We start from the raw sequence: 19,160 nt of genomic DNA on the forward strand, positions 1-19,160 counted from the left end.
AGAAACTTTCGAAAAATAAAAATTTCGTAAATTTATTCAATTGAAAAGAACAGTATTTCAGACTTATTTTAAATTAATTTTTTTTGAAATAATTAAACTCTTAAAGAATTTTCGGATTTAAAGTCAATGAAAGGGCTGAAAAAGATAAAAGCATTGATTTTTCATATAAATTTATTACAATTCATAATGATAATTGCATTATTTAAACACTTTTTTAAAATTACAGTTGCAGTTTTTAAATACAAAAAGGAAATACAAAAACATTCACGAATTATTGAATTTTAAATTCAAAAATATGTAGGAATTTTTTTTTTTAACCAAAAAAGAGAAATCTAATTCTTATTTTTTTAAAAAGAAATAATATTAATTGTATTAATTTATAATACGTAGACATTTACATTTTTTAACGAAATATTTTCAAAATTACGAATCATTGAAAATGTAAAAGAGGAAGTAAAAAAGAAATTAGTATTTGAATTTCAAATTCAAAAAATAAAAACAAAAAATTGTCTTCTAAAGACAAAAAATAAAAGAGTTTTTTCGTAACGGATTTAAATTTTGTTCGCTTCACACACTGAATCAGTGTCTTCAAAGTTGACAATAACGCGTAATAAATTCTTTATTACCTTTTCCTTTTTGTTCAATTGAAAACAAACGTGATCGAATTTTGTTTGTAGTTTCGTTATTTCTTTGAATGCCAAATTTAATTGTTGTCGCAAATCTTCGTTTTCATTTTCAAGATATGAACCATGTCCTATTACATCGGACTGAGAAGAATTATCCGTTTTCTTTTCGAAACTTTCCGAATTGACGAGAATTTTTTGATCATTTTTCTTTTCTTTGCGCTCTTCTATATTCTTCTTCTCCATATTGTCCTCTTCCGTATTTTTTCGCCCTTTACCATTTGGAACGAGAAATTTATTGGCGACAGACTTTAAATATTTTCCATTTTCTTCTGTTTCTGAGTTTTTAAAAATTTTTTCTTCCTCCTCTTCTCCGGGTTCCGAAATAATGACAAATGAACGTACAGATGATGATGGAGAAAGTGTCACACGATCTACGGTTTTTTCTTCCTTATTCGATTCTTTAATTTCCGTCTTTTCCTTATCACAATTTTTCTCCTCCTCGGTTTCGTTTGTGTTTGTATTTTCTTTTTCAATTACTATAATCTTGTTTGAATCGATGTAAGAAGTGGAAGCAGATTGATTATCGTTTTTTTCCAACTTTGAATTTTCGTTATTGTCAGAATTGTTTTTTGATTCTGACGGAGTACTTTTCGAATCATCTTTTGAATTACTTTCGACGCATTTAAGAATTTCTAAATCAATATCTTCAACATCTGAGAGATTTTTAGTAGTGTTTGTAGCGATTTTGTCCTCGGTAATTTCGCCTGTTACTGCATCAAAAGATTTTTGAAGAACTTTGTTCTCCTTTGTTTGCAAAATTATAAAATAGTCTTTGTTTTCAAGTGACGACAATGTAGCGAATGGTGTTTTAAATTGTCCCTCGTAAATAAATTCAAACTTCGCTGTTGAAAGCGAGAGAAATTGTAATGTTTGACAAAAGATCGAATTTGTGTCAAATCGCAAAATGACGGGACAGTTAAGTTCACTCCACTTATTTCGTTTTTCAGAATTACACTCATCGACGATTTTCACGTAAACCAGAATATCTGGTTCTTGATAATTTTCATCCAGCATGTAATCGTCGTAAGTTTTTGACGAATATTCAACAATTAATTCTTTTCCCTCTGAATGACAATTTTGACAAAGAGACGTCTCTAAATTGGACCAATTTTTGGTTGCAATTGTAACAATTTTTAACTTTTTTATATGTGGATTGAGATGCAAAAGAAATTCCCAATAATTTTCTTTTGTAATTGCGTGTTCGTAGGAAAGGGCATCGATATGAATTGTCAATTCGTCTGGAATCGTTTCGTGTACTTTTTGTAAAGCACTATTAATTTTCGAAGCTGCATCCATAAAGTTAATAAGGTCCATTTTCAATAATCTCGATTTTAAACATCTTTCCTTCATGTCAATTACATGGAATGTCCGTGTAAGTTCGCCAAAAATTCTGTTTCCCTTATTTCTAATACATGGAAAAGTAGGAGAGAGAAATTCCAAGTCAATGTTTAATTCCTCTGCTGTGTTCAAAATGTTTAAATATTGATTCATCACTTTGCAATTCATACTGTGAATTTCATCTTGAGGATGATTTTTACAAAAACTTGCCACTGGACAATCAGGACAATTTGTTAAATCTTCTTGTCTTGCTTGACGGCAAACGAAACATATTCGCGGACGTTTAAACATTGAATGTTCTAAAGGACTCATGGTTCTTCCTAATTTTTGTTTTATTTCATTTAATATTTGCAATTTTTTTGTTTTCCAAGCGTCTCCGCTTAGAATTTTAAGCTCTTCATAAATGTGTGACACTTTTTTCTCTTTTAATAATTCCTTAATTACTTTGCAAAAACTTTCATGAAATGGCAAATGTTCTAATCGATGATTCTCAGAGCAATAGTAAATCATGTTGCATTCACATCTTTTTAATTTGTCTCTGGATTTACAAACATAACACTCATTCGCCAAAAATCTTCCCATCTTGAAAGAATTCATATTTTAAAATTTCCGTCTTCGCAGAGTGTATAATTATCAAAATTTGCGAAAACCTGCAAATTAAAAATATTTTTCTTATCAAATTTTAGAGAAAAACGATGTATCATCGAAAATTAATAAAGTTATAAAAAAAGGTTTATTGGGAAAGGAAAAAAATCTATTTCCATACTTTAAGTAACGTGCATATGGAATTTTCAATACAAATTGTAAATATAATTCAACTTCTGCATTTTATTACAAAAAAACTTTGAATTTTCAGGAACTTTAAGTTAGCACCGACGCTGAGCGTCGAATACAATTTTTTTTGCGCAATCAAAAAGAAACAAACAATGGTTTTAAAAATTTTAAATAAAAAAATTGACCTGAACGTTTTTTTAATTCTCTCTAGACGAATAAAAAAAGTGAAATAATTAGTCATTTTCATCTCTAAAAATTCCGAATAATAGTTTTCGACGCTGAGAGTCGACGCTAACTTTTCAGGGTCATGAAATTTTCTATTTACAACTTCTTAAATTAATAATAAATTAAATTTATGAATTTTCGATTTTGAGAAACATTAGAATTTTAAAAATACCCAAGAAAAGTGAAAATATGTGACGCGTTCAGAAGAAAGAGACGTAATAAGAAGCCAAAGGTTTCAGATTGTTTCCAATTTTTTAAATGAAAATCTATATACAATGCGGATCATGATTCTCAGTGTAAACCATATTAATGTTCAAGTCTTCATAACATACAAAATATTTAATATGAACTGATTTAACTTTAAAACAATAAATAATTAAGAAAAAACCGTATAATTAAAGTAAAACCGCACGGTAAAATCAGTAAAATTAATACAAACATAACCTTAAAATGATATGTATCTACAATTTCTTAGGTATTCTTTAGAAAGGGGTTAAATATAATTGCATATAATGCAAAAAGATTTACTGATATTTTACTTACAGGTTTACACGCACGTTATAATTCTTACAATTAACCCAATTAACAATTGTTAACATTAACAATTGAAAAAATCGGACTTGACTCTGTCAGCTGTCTCTGAATTTTACAACATGGAATAGTAAACTGATAGAACTACAACTATATTAGCAATTTTGTTGTTACATGCGAATGTAATCTTATCTAGGGTCCAGGGACCCCATAAACCGGAATCGTTCTCGCAATCTCGTAATCGCAAACGAAAGAATAAAAGTTAGAAAAGGATAAGGTGTATATTTTTATCCTTCTCTAACTTATTCTTTCGTTTGCAACAGCGATTTCGCGGTTACGTTTCTATTCTGATTTGGCCAATATGCAGAAAAAAAATTTAATTTTATTGATAAATATTTATCAAAATATATTTTTTTACTTTTTCTAGTTTTTCATGAATATATATTGACAATAAGAGAGAGTTGCCTCGTAAATTATAGGAAATCATAAAATGTTATCCAAAGTAGCTTAGAGTAAAAATATCAAGTTTCTAATTCAAAACTAAAATTCTAATTTTTGGTGTCGGGAGAAAATAGTATAGTTTTGTGAATTTCTTCTCATTTAAAAAGAATTTCGGAATTTTGTATAATTTTTATAAATAACAGCTTTGTTAACACATTATTCGGGAAAAGTGTTTTCGGAAATTACTTAATTCGGTATATGGAGTCAAAAGTTTCCCCAGTAAGAAACGAAAAATTGAAAAGTATTAAAAAGATTCTATTCTGTTGAATGCCATTTCTGTCCAATACTTTTCTATCCAGTGAGAGCCCTGTTTAAAAAATTTGATAGAAATGGAAAGAAAAAAATTTCTTTCCATTTCAATCCTGTTTCTGAATCAAAAATTTTCAACAATTACAATCAGTTTCTATCACATAATTTTAATAGAAAGTCTATCCAAATCAATACTTTGTCTATCCGAAAATTGTCCCATGCGTTGTCCCACTGATTTCGAAGAAAGTCCTATCAAATTCAATCAAAATTGATTATTAAAAATTGTTTCCAATCCAATAAGATTTTTTGATTTAAATTCTATCAAATCCTATATCGAAAAATAACAAAAAGTTCTTTCCCATTGTATCCAATTGAAAACATAGTTTTAAAAAAAAAATTTGTGGAAAAAATAATAAAAGATTCTTATGACCATTGTCCATTAGTAACATTATATTCTTAGCACACTCCAAACATACAAACATTCTAAATTAAACTGGAGGAATTAAATTAAAACTTGTACCCTATGGGAATCGAACCCCGCACCTATGACCTATCTATCTAAACGCTTAACGACCGCGGCTATCGAATCGACGTGAGAAATATTTTTCAACCTGTCTATATAAACTGCAACTTTGAAAAACGTAAGTTTATGTAAAATATTATAATTTTTGTAAGTACCCATAAAAATACAAGCAGAATTTAAAATATTTATATAGATTTGCAATATATGCTATTATGTTAAAAGTATTAATTAAATATTTAATACATTTTTGCTCAAATGTCATTTGACCGCTTTGTAATTTTTTGCAAATATTTGCAAAAAATAACATTAGGCGAAATAAAAAACAGAAAATTCGTAAAAATTAAAATTCACAAAATGACTGGGTCAGACCAGCTCAACTGTGTTAAAAAAATTTCAATGATTTTCTAAAATATTAAAACTTTTATGAAACTCTGTAGTTGACAACAAAACAATAAAACACTTTTAATCGTTTTTTGAAATTTTTGTTATTTTTTTTCATTGACAAAATATTACAAAATTTAAAAAAAATTAATAACTCAAAAGTCATTTACCATAAATTAATAAAACTTACACTGATTACACAAAATTGTTCACTCTTTTAAAACAGGCCCGTAGCCAGAAATTTATTTCGGGGGGGTCCAAGTTTGAAATCAAAATTTTTTTCGAGGGATAGTCTATGGTTAAAATAAAAATATAAATATCAATATAAAAATTTCTGGGGGGGCCAGGGCCCCCTGGCCCCCCCCCTCTGTCTACGTGCCTGTTTTAAAAGAAAATATTTGCATGATTGTAAATTTAAAAATTCCCTATTTTTAATAACAATTTTATAAACAATTTGAATTATTTTTGTGTTCTCTAATCTCTACCCCTCCAAATGCAATAAAACTCATAGGAAGTATACTCAGTAGTCTTTTCTTGAAGCTCCTAATAAAAAATTTTTGTATTTTCAATTTGGAATGTACCTAACGAATTTTTTATTAAAAACGCGCGTCCACTCCACAATGGGAAAAATTTGATTGTCGTGGAAAATTCAGTCTAGAAGTTACAAATATTATTTGTTTTTAATAATTTTTTTTTAAATGAAAGTTTATAAAATTGTGCACCAATCAGATTAAATCTGATATCTTAACTTTAAAAAATATTATTGCTACGCATTTGTTAACTAATATTTTGGAAATTTTTTCCTCTTTTGTTCATATATGTTGTTAAATAAAAAATATTTGTTAACAGTTTTCAAAATTCTACCGCCACAGATCAGTGCGAAATTTTACAAACTTTCATTTAAAAAAAAATTATTAAAAACAAATAATATTTGTAACCTCTATAGACTGAATTTTCCACAACAATAAACTTTTTCCCACTATATGGAGTTGGCGCGCGTTTTTAATAAAAAAATTCGTTATGTACACGAAGAGAAATATCTGGGCTTTTTAGCATGAAAGTTCTTCATACTACGATTGCAAGAGACCTATGCGATTTCGGTAAAAGTTTTCTGCAATGTGATTGGTCGGCCCAGGCTCTGGGCGTGGCCTAATAGCCAGTTGCAAGAGTCTAATACCGAAAAAGCATAGGATTCTTGCAATCGCAGTATACTGTCTTGCAGTCATAGTATACTAATATTTCATACTTTTAAAATACAAAGCATTTATGCTATAAAATATAAAATGCTATAAAACATCACAAATGATGTCACGTTTTTGGGGGGAGGGGGGGTCTCCACTAAACGTGACACAATGAATTTTTACATGTGAAATTGCATGAAATTGAGAAAATTTTTTAACACAGTTTAGCCGGTCTGACCCTACTATTGGCAAAATTACAAATAGCAACTGTAACAAATTCATAAAAATATCAATTCCAGAAATGCAAATTCGCAAAAATAAAATGTGCAAAACAACAATTATAAATTAGCAGAAATAATGATTCATAACAGAGCAGTTTTGCAAAAAAGAAAAAATAACAATTAGCAAAAGTATCTATAACAATTTGTAAAACTGTCCATTGCGAAGAATGCAAGTTTGCAAAAATAACAAATTTGAAAAATAACAGTAAACTAAAATAAATATTTGTAAAATGTAAATTTGCAATAATAATTTTTTGCAAAAATAACTATTGGCGAAAATGACAATTTTATGAATTCCAATTCGCGATTAATCAAACTCTTTAAATTTAAACTTTAAATTCCAAATAGAATGCATCCCCGAATCAAATTAAACCAAGATGACATTAATCCTTCACTGAGCTATATATAAATTTGGAGTTGGAAATTCCAAACTCAAGCTTGTTGATTTTTAATTTGACATGACAAGTGAAATTTCATGTGGAAGGAATTTAATAGGTGTTCCATCAAAACTCATAGATACACTGAAAAAAATACATGAGACATTTTCAACTACATCCCCTTAGTAGAGTAAAAAGTAATAAAACGAACTACTTTTTAGTTAGTCTGGCTACTTTTGATACTTATTTTAACTGTTTTATGTTGTTAAAAATTATTAATTAAATTAATGTAATTTTTATAGTTAACTTTGTAACTGCAGGTATGTTACAGAAATGACTACAGAAAGTAGTAGATTCTACTACTTAAAGTAGTTCGATAGACTAATTTTGTAGTAGTTTTTACTTCTTCTAGGAGTTGAATTATTTAAATCAACTGTGAAAAGTTGTAAATGCAACTACTTTAAGTAGTAAAATTAACTACAGTTATCAGTTGAACTGTGTCAGGAATGCCTTTAAGTATTAAGCAACTCATCGTAGCGGGCGAGCGTGGTTAGGTGGTTAGGTTATCGGTTTACGAATGTTAGGGTCGAGCGTTCAACTCCCGACGTTTAGAGATTTTTCTCCGTTAGGTATATAGACATTAAATAAATAAGGTATAGGTAAACAAAAGTGGGTAGGGGGAAATATAAAAAAATACAACTCGATAATATTTATAATAAATTATAAATAATTGTATTTTACCATTTTCAGTAGTTGTCTTTATTACTGAGTTATCTTAGTAACTTTAACTACATATCAGCAGTTAATTCTACTGCAAAACTGTCATTGGTTCCTATTTAACTAAGAAAAGTAGTTAATGCAACTGTATTATCACTTCATTCAACTAAATATCTGATAATTAATGTAAGTTCAAAATTATCTTTGGGGACTTATTGAACTAAGGAAAGTAGTTAAAAAGTAGTCAAATCTACTAAGAATTTTTTTCAGTGTGGTGCCGGCCCGGTATTTAACCGGTGAATAGGGCGGTTATTATTATTTATAATTACTATTTTTATTTATTTATTTTTAATAATTTAAATTGAATTAAAATAAATTAGAAAATACAAATACTGGCCCGGTACCGCACCGGTTGAATATTAGTGCCGGCCCGGTACTGCTGCCGGGCGGAATGTCGGTTGGACTTTATAAGATCACTTTGCATTTGCTTGCAATATGCAGGTTTAGGTTAGCTGATGTGGTGTCGACTTTGCAGCCTCAGGGTCCGGAGTTCAATGCCTCGAGTCTTCAGATTTTTCTATAATTGTTTATGTTTCTCTGTTTCAGCATTTAATATATTTACTGTTTCCAATTTAAAATTAATAATAACATTGATAATAATAATAATAATTAAACAATTAATAATCAGACTGAAATATAATTTTTTTAACCGGCCCGGTACCACACCGGTTGTTTTTTAGTGCCGGCCCGGTACTGCGTCAGATATTTATTAGTGCCGGCCCGGTACGGTTGCCGGATACCTACCGAAGTTATCATCCGGCAATTTACCGGTACTGCGCCGGTGGAATGAACAGACTTATGCCGGTACTGGACCAGTACCTAGCCGGTTGTGGAGCCGGTAATAAACCGGCACCAAATGCCTTCCAACAATAACCGGTCCAGTACCGCCCCGATGGATTATTCGGTACCGGCCCGGTACGTATGCCGGATACCTGCCGCAGTTATCATCCGGCAATTTGCCGGTACCAAGACGGTGAAAATTGCGGTCTTATGCCGGTACCGCCCCGGCACTTATAATCCGCCGTTTGTACCGGACATACAGATGACGATGATTAAATTCCACAAAAAATTTAAATTGTATAAAAAAGAATTTTGATAAAATTCTTTATAGGAATTAAATTATATAAAATAGAATTTCTATAAAATATTCTTCTCAAGTAATTTAATTATTTTTTTTTGAAATTTTAATGAAATTCTTCACAATTCAATAACTTTCTCAAATAATAAAAAATAATATCAATCAATTATTTTTTTTTTAATTTTAACGAAATTCTTCATAAGAATTAAATTATTTTTCCACTTAATAAATTTTTTCACTAGAATTCAATTATTTAAAAAAATTTGAATACAACTCTTTCCAACTATTCAATTATTTACATAAATAATTAAATTCTTTTCAGAAATTCAATTATTTTTTTAAATTTTAATCAAATTCTTCATGAAAATTAAATTTTAAGAAGTAATCAATTATTCGAAAAATTATTCATTTTTGTATTTAAATAAGGGGTCATTAAAAAAATGCGTACATTCTAGAAAATAATTGTATATTGAAAGAGTTAATGTAAAAATTTTTAGAAATAATTAGATTTCAAAAGTTTCAAATTTGAAAAACACTGATGAAAAATTCTAAAGAACTTATTTCTTGGAATATCTAATTTTAGCTTGAATCCTTTTTAAATTAGTTGATGAATTTTTGAATATTATTTTTTTAAATAATTGATTTCGATGTTTTTTTTGTATTTTGAATCGATTAAAACGATATTCTTTCAGACTTAAAGTCAATAAAAGGGCTGAAAAAGATAAAAGCATTTATTTTTCATATAAATTTATTACAATTCATAATGACAATCGCATTATTTAAACACTTTTTTAAAATTACAGTTGCAGTTTTTAAATACAAAAAGGAAATATAAAAACATTCACGAATAATTGAATTTCAAATTCAAAATTAGATGTAGGAATTTTTTAACCAAAAAATACTAGAAAAATACGTATTCTTTCAAAAAGAAATAACATTAATTGTATTAATTTATAATATATAGACATTTACATTTTTTAACGAAATATTTTTCAAATTACGAATCATTAAAAATGTAAAAGAGGAAGTAAAAAAGAAATTAGTATTTGAATTTCAAATTCAAAAACAAAAATAAAAGATTTTTTTTAAAAAATAAGAAAATAGAGGATTTAAATTTTGTTCTCTTCACACACTGAATCAGTGTCTTCAAAGTTGACAATAACGCGTAATAAATTCTTTATTACCTTTTCCTTTTTGTTTAATTCATAACAAACCTGATCAAATTTTGTCTGTAGTTTCGTTATTTCTTTTAAAGCCAAATCTAATTGTTGTCGTAAACCTTCGCTTTCATTTTCAAGATACGAACCATGTCCGATTACATAGGACTGGGAAAAATGAACTGTTCTGTTGTTTTCGAAACTCTCCGAATTGACGAGAATTTTTTTATCATTTTCCTTCTCTTTGCGCTCTTCTATATTCTTCTTTTCCATATTGTCCTCTTCCGCATTTTTTCGCTCTTTTCCAATTGGATCGAGAAATTCTTTTTTTTCTTCCTCCTTTTCTCCGGGTCTCGAAATAATAACAAATGAACGTACAGATGACGATGGTGAATGAGTTACACGATCTTCGGATTTCTCTTCCTTATTCGATTCTTTAGTTTCCGTTTTTTCCTTATTACAATTTTTCTCCTCCTCGGTTTCGTTTGTGTCTATATTTTCCTTTTCAATTACTATAATCTTGTTTGAATCGATGTAAGAAGTAGAAGCAGATTGATTTTCGTTTATTCTCAATTTTGAATTTTCGTTATTGTCAGAGTTATCTTTTGATTCTGAATCATCTTTTGAATTACTTTCGACGCATTTAAGAGTTTCTAAATCAATATCTTCAACATCTGAGAGATTTTTAGTCGTGCTGGTAGCGATTTTGTCCTCGGTAATTTCGCCTGTTACTGCATCTAAAGATTTTTCAAGAACTTTGTTAACTTTGTTCTCCTTTGTTTGCAAAATTATAAAATAGTCTTTATTTTCAATAGAGGATAATGTACTGAATGGTGCTTTTATTTGTCCCTCGTAAATAAATTCAAACTTCGCTGTTGAAAGCGAGAGAAATTGTAATGTTTGACAAAAGATCGAATTTGTGTCAAATCGCAAAATGACGGGACAGTTAAGTTCACTCCACTTATTTCGTTTTTCAGAATTACACTCATCGACGATTTTCATGTAAAACAAAATATCCGGTTTCCGATAATTTTCATCTAGCATATAATCATCGTAAGATTTTGACAAATATTCAACAATTAATTCTTTTCCCTTTGAATGACACTTTTTGCAAAGAGACTTAGAATTGTTCCGGTTTTCAGTTTGAGTGATGACAATTTTTAACTTTTTTATCTGCGGATTGAGATGCAAGAGAAACTCCCAATAATTTTCTTTTGTAATGGCGTGTTCGTAGGAAAGGGCATCGATATGAATTGTCAATTCTCCTGGAATCGTTTCGTGTACTTTTTGTAAAGCACTATTAATTTTCGAAGCTGCATCCTTAAAGTTAATAAGGTCCATTTTCAATAATCTCGATTTTAAACAACTTTCCTCCATGTCAATTACATGGAATGTCCGTGTAAGTTTGCCCAAAATTCCGTTTCCCTTAACTGTAATACATGGAAAAGTAGAAGAGAGAAATTCCAAGTCAATGTTTAATTCCTCGGCTGTGTTCAAAATTTTTAAATATTGATTGATCACTTTGCAATTCATACTGTGAAGTTCATTTCGAGGATGCTTTTTACAAAAGCTTGCCACTGGACAATGGGGACAATTGTTTAAATCTTCTTGTCTTGTTTGACGGCAAACCAAACATATTCGCGGACGATTAAACATTAAATGTTCTAAAGGACTCATAGATCTTCCTAATTTTTGTTTTATTTCATTCAATATTTGCAACCTTTTTGTTACCCAAGCGTCTTCGCATAAAATTTGAAGCTCTTCATGAATATGTGGCACTTTTTTTTCTTTTAATAATTCCTTAATTACTTTGCAAAAACTTCCATGAACTGGCAAATGTTGTAATCGATGATCCTCAGAACAATAGGAAATCATGTTGCATTCACATATTTTTAATTTGTCTCTGGATTTACAAACATAACACTCATTCGGCAAAAATCTTTCCATCTTGGAAGAATTCATATTTCAAAATTCTAGTCTTTGTAGAGTGTAAACAACCAAGGTTTACAAAAACCTGCAAATAAAAAATGTTTTTATTATCAAATTTTAGAGAAAAACGATGTATCATCGAAAATTAATTAAGTTATAAAAAAAGGTTTATTGGGAAAGGAATGAAATCTATTTCCATACTTTAAGTAACGTGCATATGGAATTTTCAATACAAATTGTAAATATAATTCAACTTCTGCATTTTATTACAAAAATACTTTGAATTTTCAGGAACTTTAAGTTAGCACCGACGCTGAGCGTCGAATACAATTTTTTTTGCGCAATCAAAAAGAAACAAACAATGGTTTTAAAAATTTTAAATAAAAAAATTGACCTAAACGTTTTTTTAATTCTCTTCTCGATGAATAAAAGAAGTGAAATAATTTAGTCAATTTTCATCTCTAAAAATTCCGAATAATAGTTTTCAACGCTGAGAGTTGACGCTAACTTTTCAGGGTCATCAAATTTTCTATTTACAGCTTGATAAATTAATAATAAATTAAATTTATGAATTTTTGATTTTGAGAAACATTAGAATTTTAAAAATACCCAAGAAAAGTGAAAATATGTGACGTGTTCAGAAGAAAGAGACGTAATAAGAAGGCAAATGTTTCAGGTTGTTTTTAATTTGTAAATGAAAATACGAAGTTGAAGTCCACAACGTTTATCAACGAAAAAAATTTATTTAATGCATTCAAGTATTATTTTTAATTTAATATTTAATTGTAAAATAATTATTATCAAAATATGAAAATCAATCTTTTTTTCTAAATATTTTTGTTTCAATATTGCTGCGTCATTTTTAATTAATTTAATAAGTGAACAATTTTTTTTTCGTTGCTCAACGTTGTGGACTTCAACTTAGTATGAAAATCATGAAAATATATATACAATGCGGATCATAATTCTCAGTGTAAAGTGTAAACCATATTAATGTTCAAGTCTTCATAACATACAAAATAGTTAATATGAACTGATTTAACTTTAAAACAATAAATAATTAAGAAAAAACCGTATAATTATTAAAGTAAAAACCGCAGTAAAATTAATACAAACATAACCTTAAAATGATATGTATTTACAATTTCTTAGATCTTCTTTAGAAAGGGGTTAAATATAATTACATATAATACAAAAAGATTTACTGATATTTTACTTACAGGCCTACACGTTATAATTCTTACAATTAACAATTGTTAACAATTGAAAAAATCGGACTTGACTCTGTCAGCTGTCTCTGAATTTTACAACATGGAATAGTAAACTGATAGAACTACAACTATATTAGCAATTTTGTTGTTACATGCGAATGTAATCTTATCTAGGGTCCAGGGACCCCATAAACCGGAATCGTTCTCGCAATCTCGTAATCGCAAACGAAAGAATAAAAGTTAGAAAAGGATAAGGTGTATATTTTTATCCTTCTCTAACTTATTCTTTCGTTTGCAACAGCGATTTCGCGGTTACGTTTCTATTCTGATTTGGCCAATATGCAGAAAAAAAATTTAATTTTATTGATAAATATTTATCAAAATATATTTTTTTACTTTTTCTAGTTTTTCATGAATATATATTGACAATAAGAGAGAGTTGCCTCGTAAATTATAGGAAATCAGAAAATGTTATCCAAAGTAGCTTAGAGTAAAAATATCAAATTTCTATTCACCAAAAATTCTAATTTTTGGTGTCGCTTTTGAAAATTGTATTGAAACCTTAAAGGCATCCGGGAGAAAATAGTAGTTTCCTGAATTTCTTCTCATTTAAAAAGAAAGGAATATTTTGGGTTGAAATTTTATGGAAATAATAGAAGAAGGTATCCTGCCGTGGGCTTTTCTCAGAATTTTGTCTAAAATGACTATTCGCAAAAGTGCAGTTCGGTAAAATGACATTTCGGAAAAATGACATTTGGGGAATAATCATGCGTCCCTGAATTCCAAACAAAATTCATAAGAATCATTTTCACCTAAATCTATATATATAGATTTATTAGAACCGTAATGAGTCATATAATATTGAAATATTTTTATAAAAATACAATTTTAGTATAAGGGCAAAAAAACATTAATTTTTCATATAAATTTTTTAGAACATTAATAATGACCTTATATTTTAAATACTTTTGTAAGAATACATTTCTAGTTTAAATGTAAAAAAGAAATACAAAAACAGTATAAGGAGTTATTGAATTTTTAATTCAAAACATTGTTAACTAAAAATATAATTCGAAAATCATTCTTTTAAACCGAAGTAGAACTAATTGTATTTATAATACATCACATTTTTTTTAAAAATATTTTTCAATTTATTAATTACTGAAACAGTAAAAGGAGATATAAAATAAGAAAGTAATAATTGAATTTTAAATTCAAAAAAAAAAAAAAGGAAAAGCTAGAAAATTTCTTTTAAAGAAATAAAAATGGAGGCATTTTTTTAACACTATTTAAATGTTGTTTTCACTCAATGAATCTGTGTATTCAATTTTAATGTCTGCAAAGTCGACAATATCGCATAATATTTTCTTTATAAACTCATCCTTTTTGTGTGAATCTAAAGAAACTTTTTCAAGCTTTGTTTGCAAATTCGTTACCTCATTGACAGATAAATTTAATTGTTGTCGTAGGCCTTCGATTTCGTTTCTAAGATACGAAATATGTTCGAGTAGATACGACGACTGAGAAAACCTAAAATCATTGTTCTCGAAACTTTTACAACTGAGGCTAATTTTTTTATTTCCCTCTTTTTCTTCGTTCCGCTCTTCTATATTCTTCTTTTGCGTATTATCGCCTTCCGCATTTTTTCCTCCATCTTCATTTGGAGCAAGAAATTCGTTGTCGACCGATTTTGAAAACTTTTCATTTTCTTCAGTTTTGGAATTTTCAGTAATTTTTTCTTCCTTCTCTTCTCCGGGTTCTGAAATAATCACAAATGAACATACAGATGACGATGGAGATATTGTTCTCTGATCCTCGGATTTTTGTTCCTTTATTTCTTCAGCATTCGGCGTATGAACTGCGGGTTCTGCTAAATTATTCGAACTTTTGTTTTCCATTTTTTCGTTAGTGGAATTTTTCTCCAATTCGGTTTCGTCTGTGTTTGTATTTTCGTTTTCAATTATAATCTTGTTTGACTCGATGAAGGAATTGGAAGCTGATTGATGTTCGTTTGGTAGAAATTTTGTACTGTCTTTTGATTCTGACTGAGTAGTTTTGGCAGCATCTGTGATTATATTTTCAGCACAGTTTAGATTTTCTGAATCAATATCCTTAACTACTAAAAGAGATTGAGTCGTGTTTTTAGCAATTGTTTCCTCGCAGATTTCATCTGTAATTGTATCACAAGAGTTTTCAAGTACCTTGTTCTCCTTTGATTGCAAAATTATAAAATAATCTTCATGTTCAATTGAGGATAATGTACTGAATGGTGCTTTTATTTGTCCTTCGTAAATAGAACGAAACTTTTCTGTTTTAAACAAGAGAAAATGTTGTATTTTAAAAAAATTCAAATTTGTATCAAATCGCAAAATGACGGGACAATTAAATTCACTCCAATTGTTTAATCTTTCGGAATTACATTCATCATTAATTTGAACATAAAACAGAATATCCGGTTTCAGATAATTTTCATCCAGCATGTAATCGTCGTAAGATTTTGACGAATATTCAATAATCAATTCTTTACCCTCTGAATGACAATTTTTGCAAAGACACTTAGAATCGTTCCGATTTTCAGTTTGAGTGATGGCAATTTTTAAATGTTTTATCTGCGGATTGAGGTGCAAGAGAAACTCCCAATAATCTTTTTTTATAATTGCGTGTTCAGAGGAAAGGGCATCGATGTGAATTGTCAGTTTTTCTGGAATTGTGTCGTGAATTTTATTTAAAGCACTATTAATTTTTGAAGCTGCATCCATAAAGTTAATAAGGTCCTTTTTCAATAATCTTGATTTTGAACATCTTTCCTCCATATTATTTGGTTTATATGTGAGAGTAAGTACATCAATTCCTCGAAACAATATACCCACTCCAGTAAATGGAAAAGCAGACGATAGAAAATCTAAATCAATATTTAATTCTTCGGCCGTTGTTAATACTTTTAAATAAGTATTCATTAATTTACAATTTTCATCATGAAATTCATCGTGTTTATGTTCCTTGCAAAAAGTCGCTATTGGACAATGTGGACAATTATTTAAATCCGCTTGTTTTGTTTCGTGACAAACGAAACAAATACGAGGCCGACTCCACATTGCTAATTCCAGTGGACTTAAAGTTCTTCCCAGTTTCTTTATGATTTCCTTCCGGATTTCTTGTTTTCTTGTACTCCATTCGGGACCAAATATATAAATAAGCTCTTCATGAATATGTGTTATTCCTTTTAGTTTCAACAATTCTTTTACTACTTTGCAAAAATCTTTGTGTATTGATAGGTGTTGTTGTCGATGATCTTCGGAACAGTAGGATATCATTTTGCATTCGCATCTTATTAAATTTTCTCTCGATCTGCAAATGTAGCATTCGTTCGGAAAGCATCTGGCACTCTTTGAATAAATATCGCTCATTTTTGTGTCAATCAAACGGTATCAACTGGTTTATCGAAGCTGAAAATAAATACAAAACAGTAAAAAGAGAGAAAAAATCTTTTTCCCTATTTTATAGTATTGATAAATGCGCTAAAATAACATATAAATATTAGTCAAAAGAGTACAATTTTCAAACATACCTAAGAAAATAACATATAGCAAAAGCCTTGCATTATAATATTGAAATTAGAAAGTATTTTAATGGAAAACGCTTTCCGGAGAAAGACAAGAGGGAAATAATTTTCAGGTTATGTTTGTAATATTTTTATCTGTTATCTTATTAATATTAAAAGTTTCTGTTTAATTAAATAAAACAAAAATTTGTTTTTATTAATTATTTTTGATGTAATGAAGACTTAAACATAAGGAATTTATATTGAAAGATGATCTACTTTGTGTATATTTTCATATTCAAAAAATTGTAAACATAACCTAACATATTTTTTGCTAACCCTTTTCCTTTTTTTAAATTATTTTTTATGTTCCGAGAACCGCATTAAATTAACATACTGCTCGATATCAGATAATTATTTGATTCAATAAAATTTATTCAACATTTGGAATATTTTGGGAAACAATTATAAACAAGTGTAAACTGTACGTACACTGTAAATAGTATATTGTGCAACGAGTGGAGAAAAAGGGCGATTTCTCGCGAGCTGAAGTTTGCTGCTCGAGCGTAGCGAGTGCAGCAATCAAGCGAGCGAAAATCGTTTTTCTCCACGAATTGTACACGATACTTTGTCCAACAACTGCAAAACTTATTTTATTTAACTCAATTTTTATTTATAAGATTTTTGTGGTTATAACAATGTTTATAATTAATATTTAAAAATGTGTAACTCACTAATGTATTACATTTTTAATAATTCAAAGCGAAAAAACTCTTTATGATTTGGTTATTGTTACGTAAGAACATAATTTACGTAAGAATACAACTTACGTATTTTACATAAGAACATAACTCACGTAATTTACGCAAGAACATAACTCACGTAATTTACGCAAGAACATAACTTACGTATTTTACGTAAGAACATAACTTACGTATTTGGGTATGTTACGTTACTTACGTATTTGGGTATGTTACGTTACTTACGTAAATTGCGTACCTTGCGTAAACTATGTAAGTCATACCCTTAGTTTAGTTACGTAAGTTACATTAATATTAACAATTTAAAAGGAAAACACAAATAATTCTATTTTTCTTCCAGTCATTAAACTCATTTCTCCACTGGCCAAACCACCAGTGGAGGAAAGTAGTACTTTCCTCCACTGGCCAACCACCAGTGGAGAAAAGTAGCACTTTCCTCCACTGGTGCCTAGCGTACAATAGTTCAATTCCACTGCAGGCGTTGGACAAAAAAATTTTCTGTAGATTTACAGTTTTGTTTAGAATTTTATAAAAACTTGTAAAATAACTTCTTTAAAAGTAGTGAATTTAAAATCCCTTCTGTAAAATTAATACTTTTAATGTGTCAATTTTACAATTTTCTGTAAATTTACTACTCTGAATGTAGGTAATAAAAAGACAAAAATATTACCTACATTCAGAGTAGTAAATTTACAGAAAATTGTAAAATTGACACATTAAAAGTATTAATTTTACAGAAGGGATTTTAAATTCACTACTTTTAAAGAAGTTATTTTACAAGTTTTTATAAAATTCTAAACAAAACTGTAAATCTACAGAAATTTTTTTTTACAGTGTATTTTTAATTAAAATGGGTTTTTCTTTAAAAAAATATAACTTTATTCTTATTCTCATTTTCTTTCTCAAGTTGACTTGGAAATCTCGTTAAACAAAGAGCATTTATTTATTTTTATGAAATTAAAATATATTCTTTAAAATTCATAATTATTTTCATGATGAGAGTTCCATTTTCTATTATTGTAAATTTTTTCTCAATTGTGCTTGAAACATATTCAATATACGGAGTCTAAAAAAGTATGCAAATTTAAAATGTCAAAAATAGTTCAATTAAGTTATATATATTTTACTTACGCAGTTTAATTTTATCAATTTTATTGAGATACTGATACTGCAAACGAAAGTAATTTTATTGTATAAATAATATCCAAGCTTGACACCGTCAGACAGACGGTCAACAGTATTTGCAACATAGAATAGAAAAAGAATAGATCTGCAACTATATTTGTAATTTTGTTTTTACATTCAAATCTAATATTCACTAGGGTCCAAGGACCCCCAAGGAAAGTTAGAATCGTTAAGGCGCTCGCACAGCTTTACTACCTGCATGAGAGTAAGTGAGAAAAAACATTAAATTTTAATTTTCTGACTTATTTGCTCTCATGTGTTACCATGTCAACTGTGCAAATTTATTTTTCGCTAAACCTTTTTGATTTTAATTTTTATGAATATTGACAATAAGAACGGAGTAGACGCCATGGAGTAGGAAAATGTTGAAATAACCTTAAATTGTCAAATTATTTTGACTTTCCATCTTAAAAAGTACTTAATCTGACTTACTACTTTTAATAAGATTCCACAAAAAATTTAAATTGTACAAAA

General features: G+C 28.6%; 3 protein-coding genes across 3 annotated transcripts; all 3 read right to left on the reverse strand.

The window, feature by feature from the left end:
* Positions 1–428: 428 nt before the first annotated feature.
* Positions 429–3,707, reverse strand: LOC122507466. Its single transcript, XM_043620189.1, has 2 exons — positions 3,567–3,707; positions 429–2,674 (listed from the first exon to the last, which is right to left on the reverse strand). Exon 2 carries the CDS (start codon positions 2,619–2,621, stop codon positions 552–554), a length of 2,070 nt encoding a protein of 689 aa, XP_043476124.1. The 5' UTR covers positions 2,622–2,674; positions 3,567–3,707; the 3' UTR covers positions 429–551.
* Positions 3,708–9,898: 6,191 nt separating this feature from the next.
* On the reverse strand, positions 9,899–13,352 carry LOC122507435. Its single transcript, XM_043620137.1, has 2 exons — positions 13,209–13,352; positions 9,899–12,073 (listed from the first exon to the last, which is right to left on the reverse strand). The coding sequence occupies exon 2, from the start codon at positions 12,019–12,021 to the stop codon at positions 10,012–10,014; it is 2,010 nt and encodes a 669-aa protein (XP_043476072.1). The 5' UTR covers positions 12,022–12,073; positions 13,209–13,352; the 3' UTR covers positions 9,899–10,011.
* A 1,052-nt stretch (positions 13,353–14,404) lies between these two features.
* Positions 14,405–18,764, reverse strand: LOC122507434. The gene is made up of 2 exons (XM_043620136.1): positions 18,633–18,764; positions 14,405–16,645 (listed from the first exon to the last, which is right to left on the reverse strand). The coding sequence occupies exon 2, from the start codon at positions 16,604–16,606 to the stop codon at positions 14,489–14,491; it is 2,118 nt and encodes a 705-aa protein (XP_043476071.1). The 5' UTR covers positions 16,607–16,645; positions 18,633–18,764; the 3' UTR covers positions 14,405–14,488.
* Positions 18,765–19,160: the final 396 nt, after the last annotated feature.

The sequence above is a fragment of the Leptopilina heterotoma genome, unplaced genomic scaffold (genome assembly GCF_015476425.1).
Source record: "Leptopilina heterotoma isolate Lh14 unplaced genomic scaffold, ASM1547642v1 Lhet_47, whole genome shotgun sequence".
Classification (NCBI taxonomy): domain Eukaryota; kingdom Metazoa; phylum Arthropoda; class Insecta; order Hymenoptera; family Figitidae; genus Leptopilina; species Leptopilina heterotoma.

Bases quoted from the DNA above. Each gene is read 5' to 3' on its own strand.
- LOC122507435 (XM_043620137.1), bottom strand. From the start codon at position 12,021: ATGAATTCTTCCAAGATGGAAAGATTTTTGCCGAATGAGTGTTATGTT.
- LOC122507434 (XM_043620136.1), bottom strand. From the start codon at position 16,606: ATGAGCGATATTTATTCAAAGAGTGCCAGATGCTTTCCGAACGAATGC.
- LOC122507466 (XM_043620189.1), bottom strand. From the start codon at position 2,621: ATGAATTCTTTCAAGATGGGAAGATTTTTGGCGAATGAGTGTTATGTT.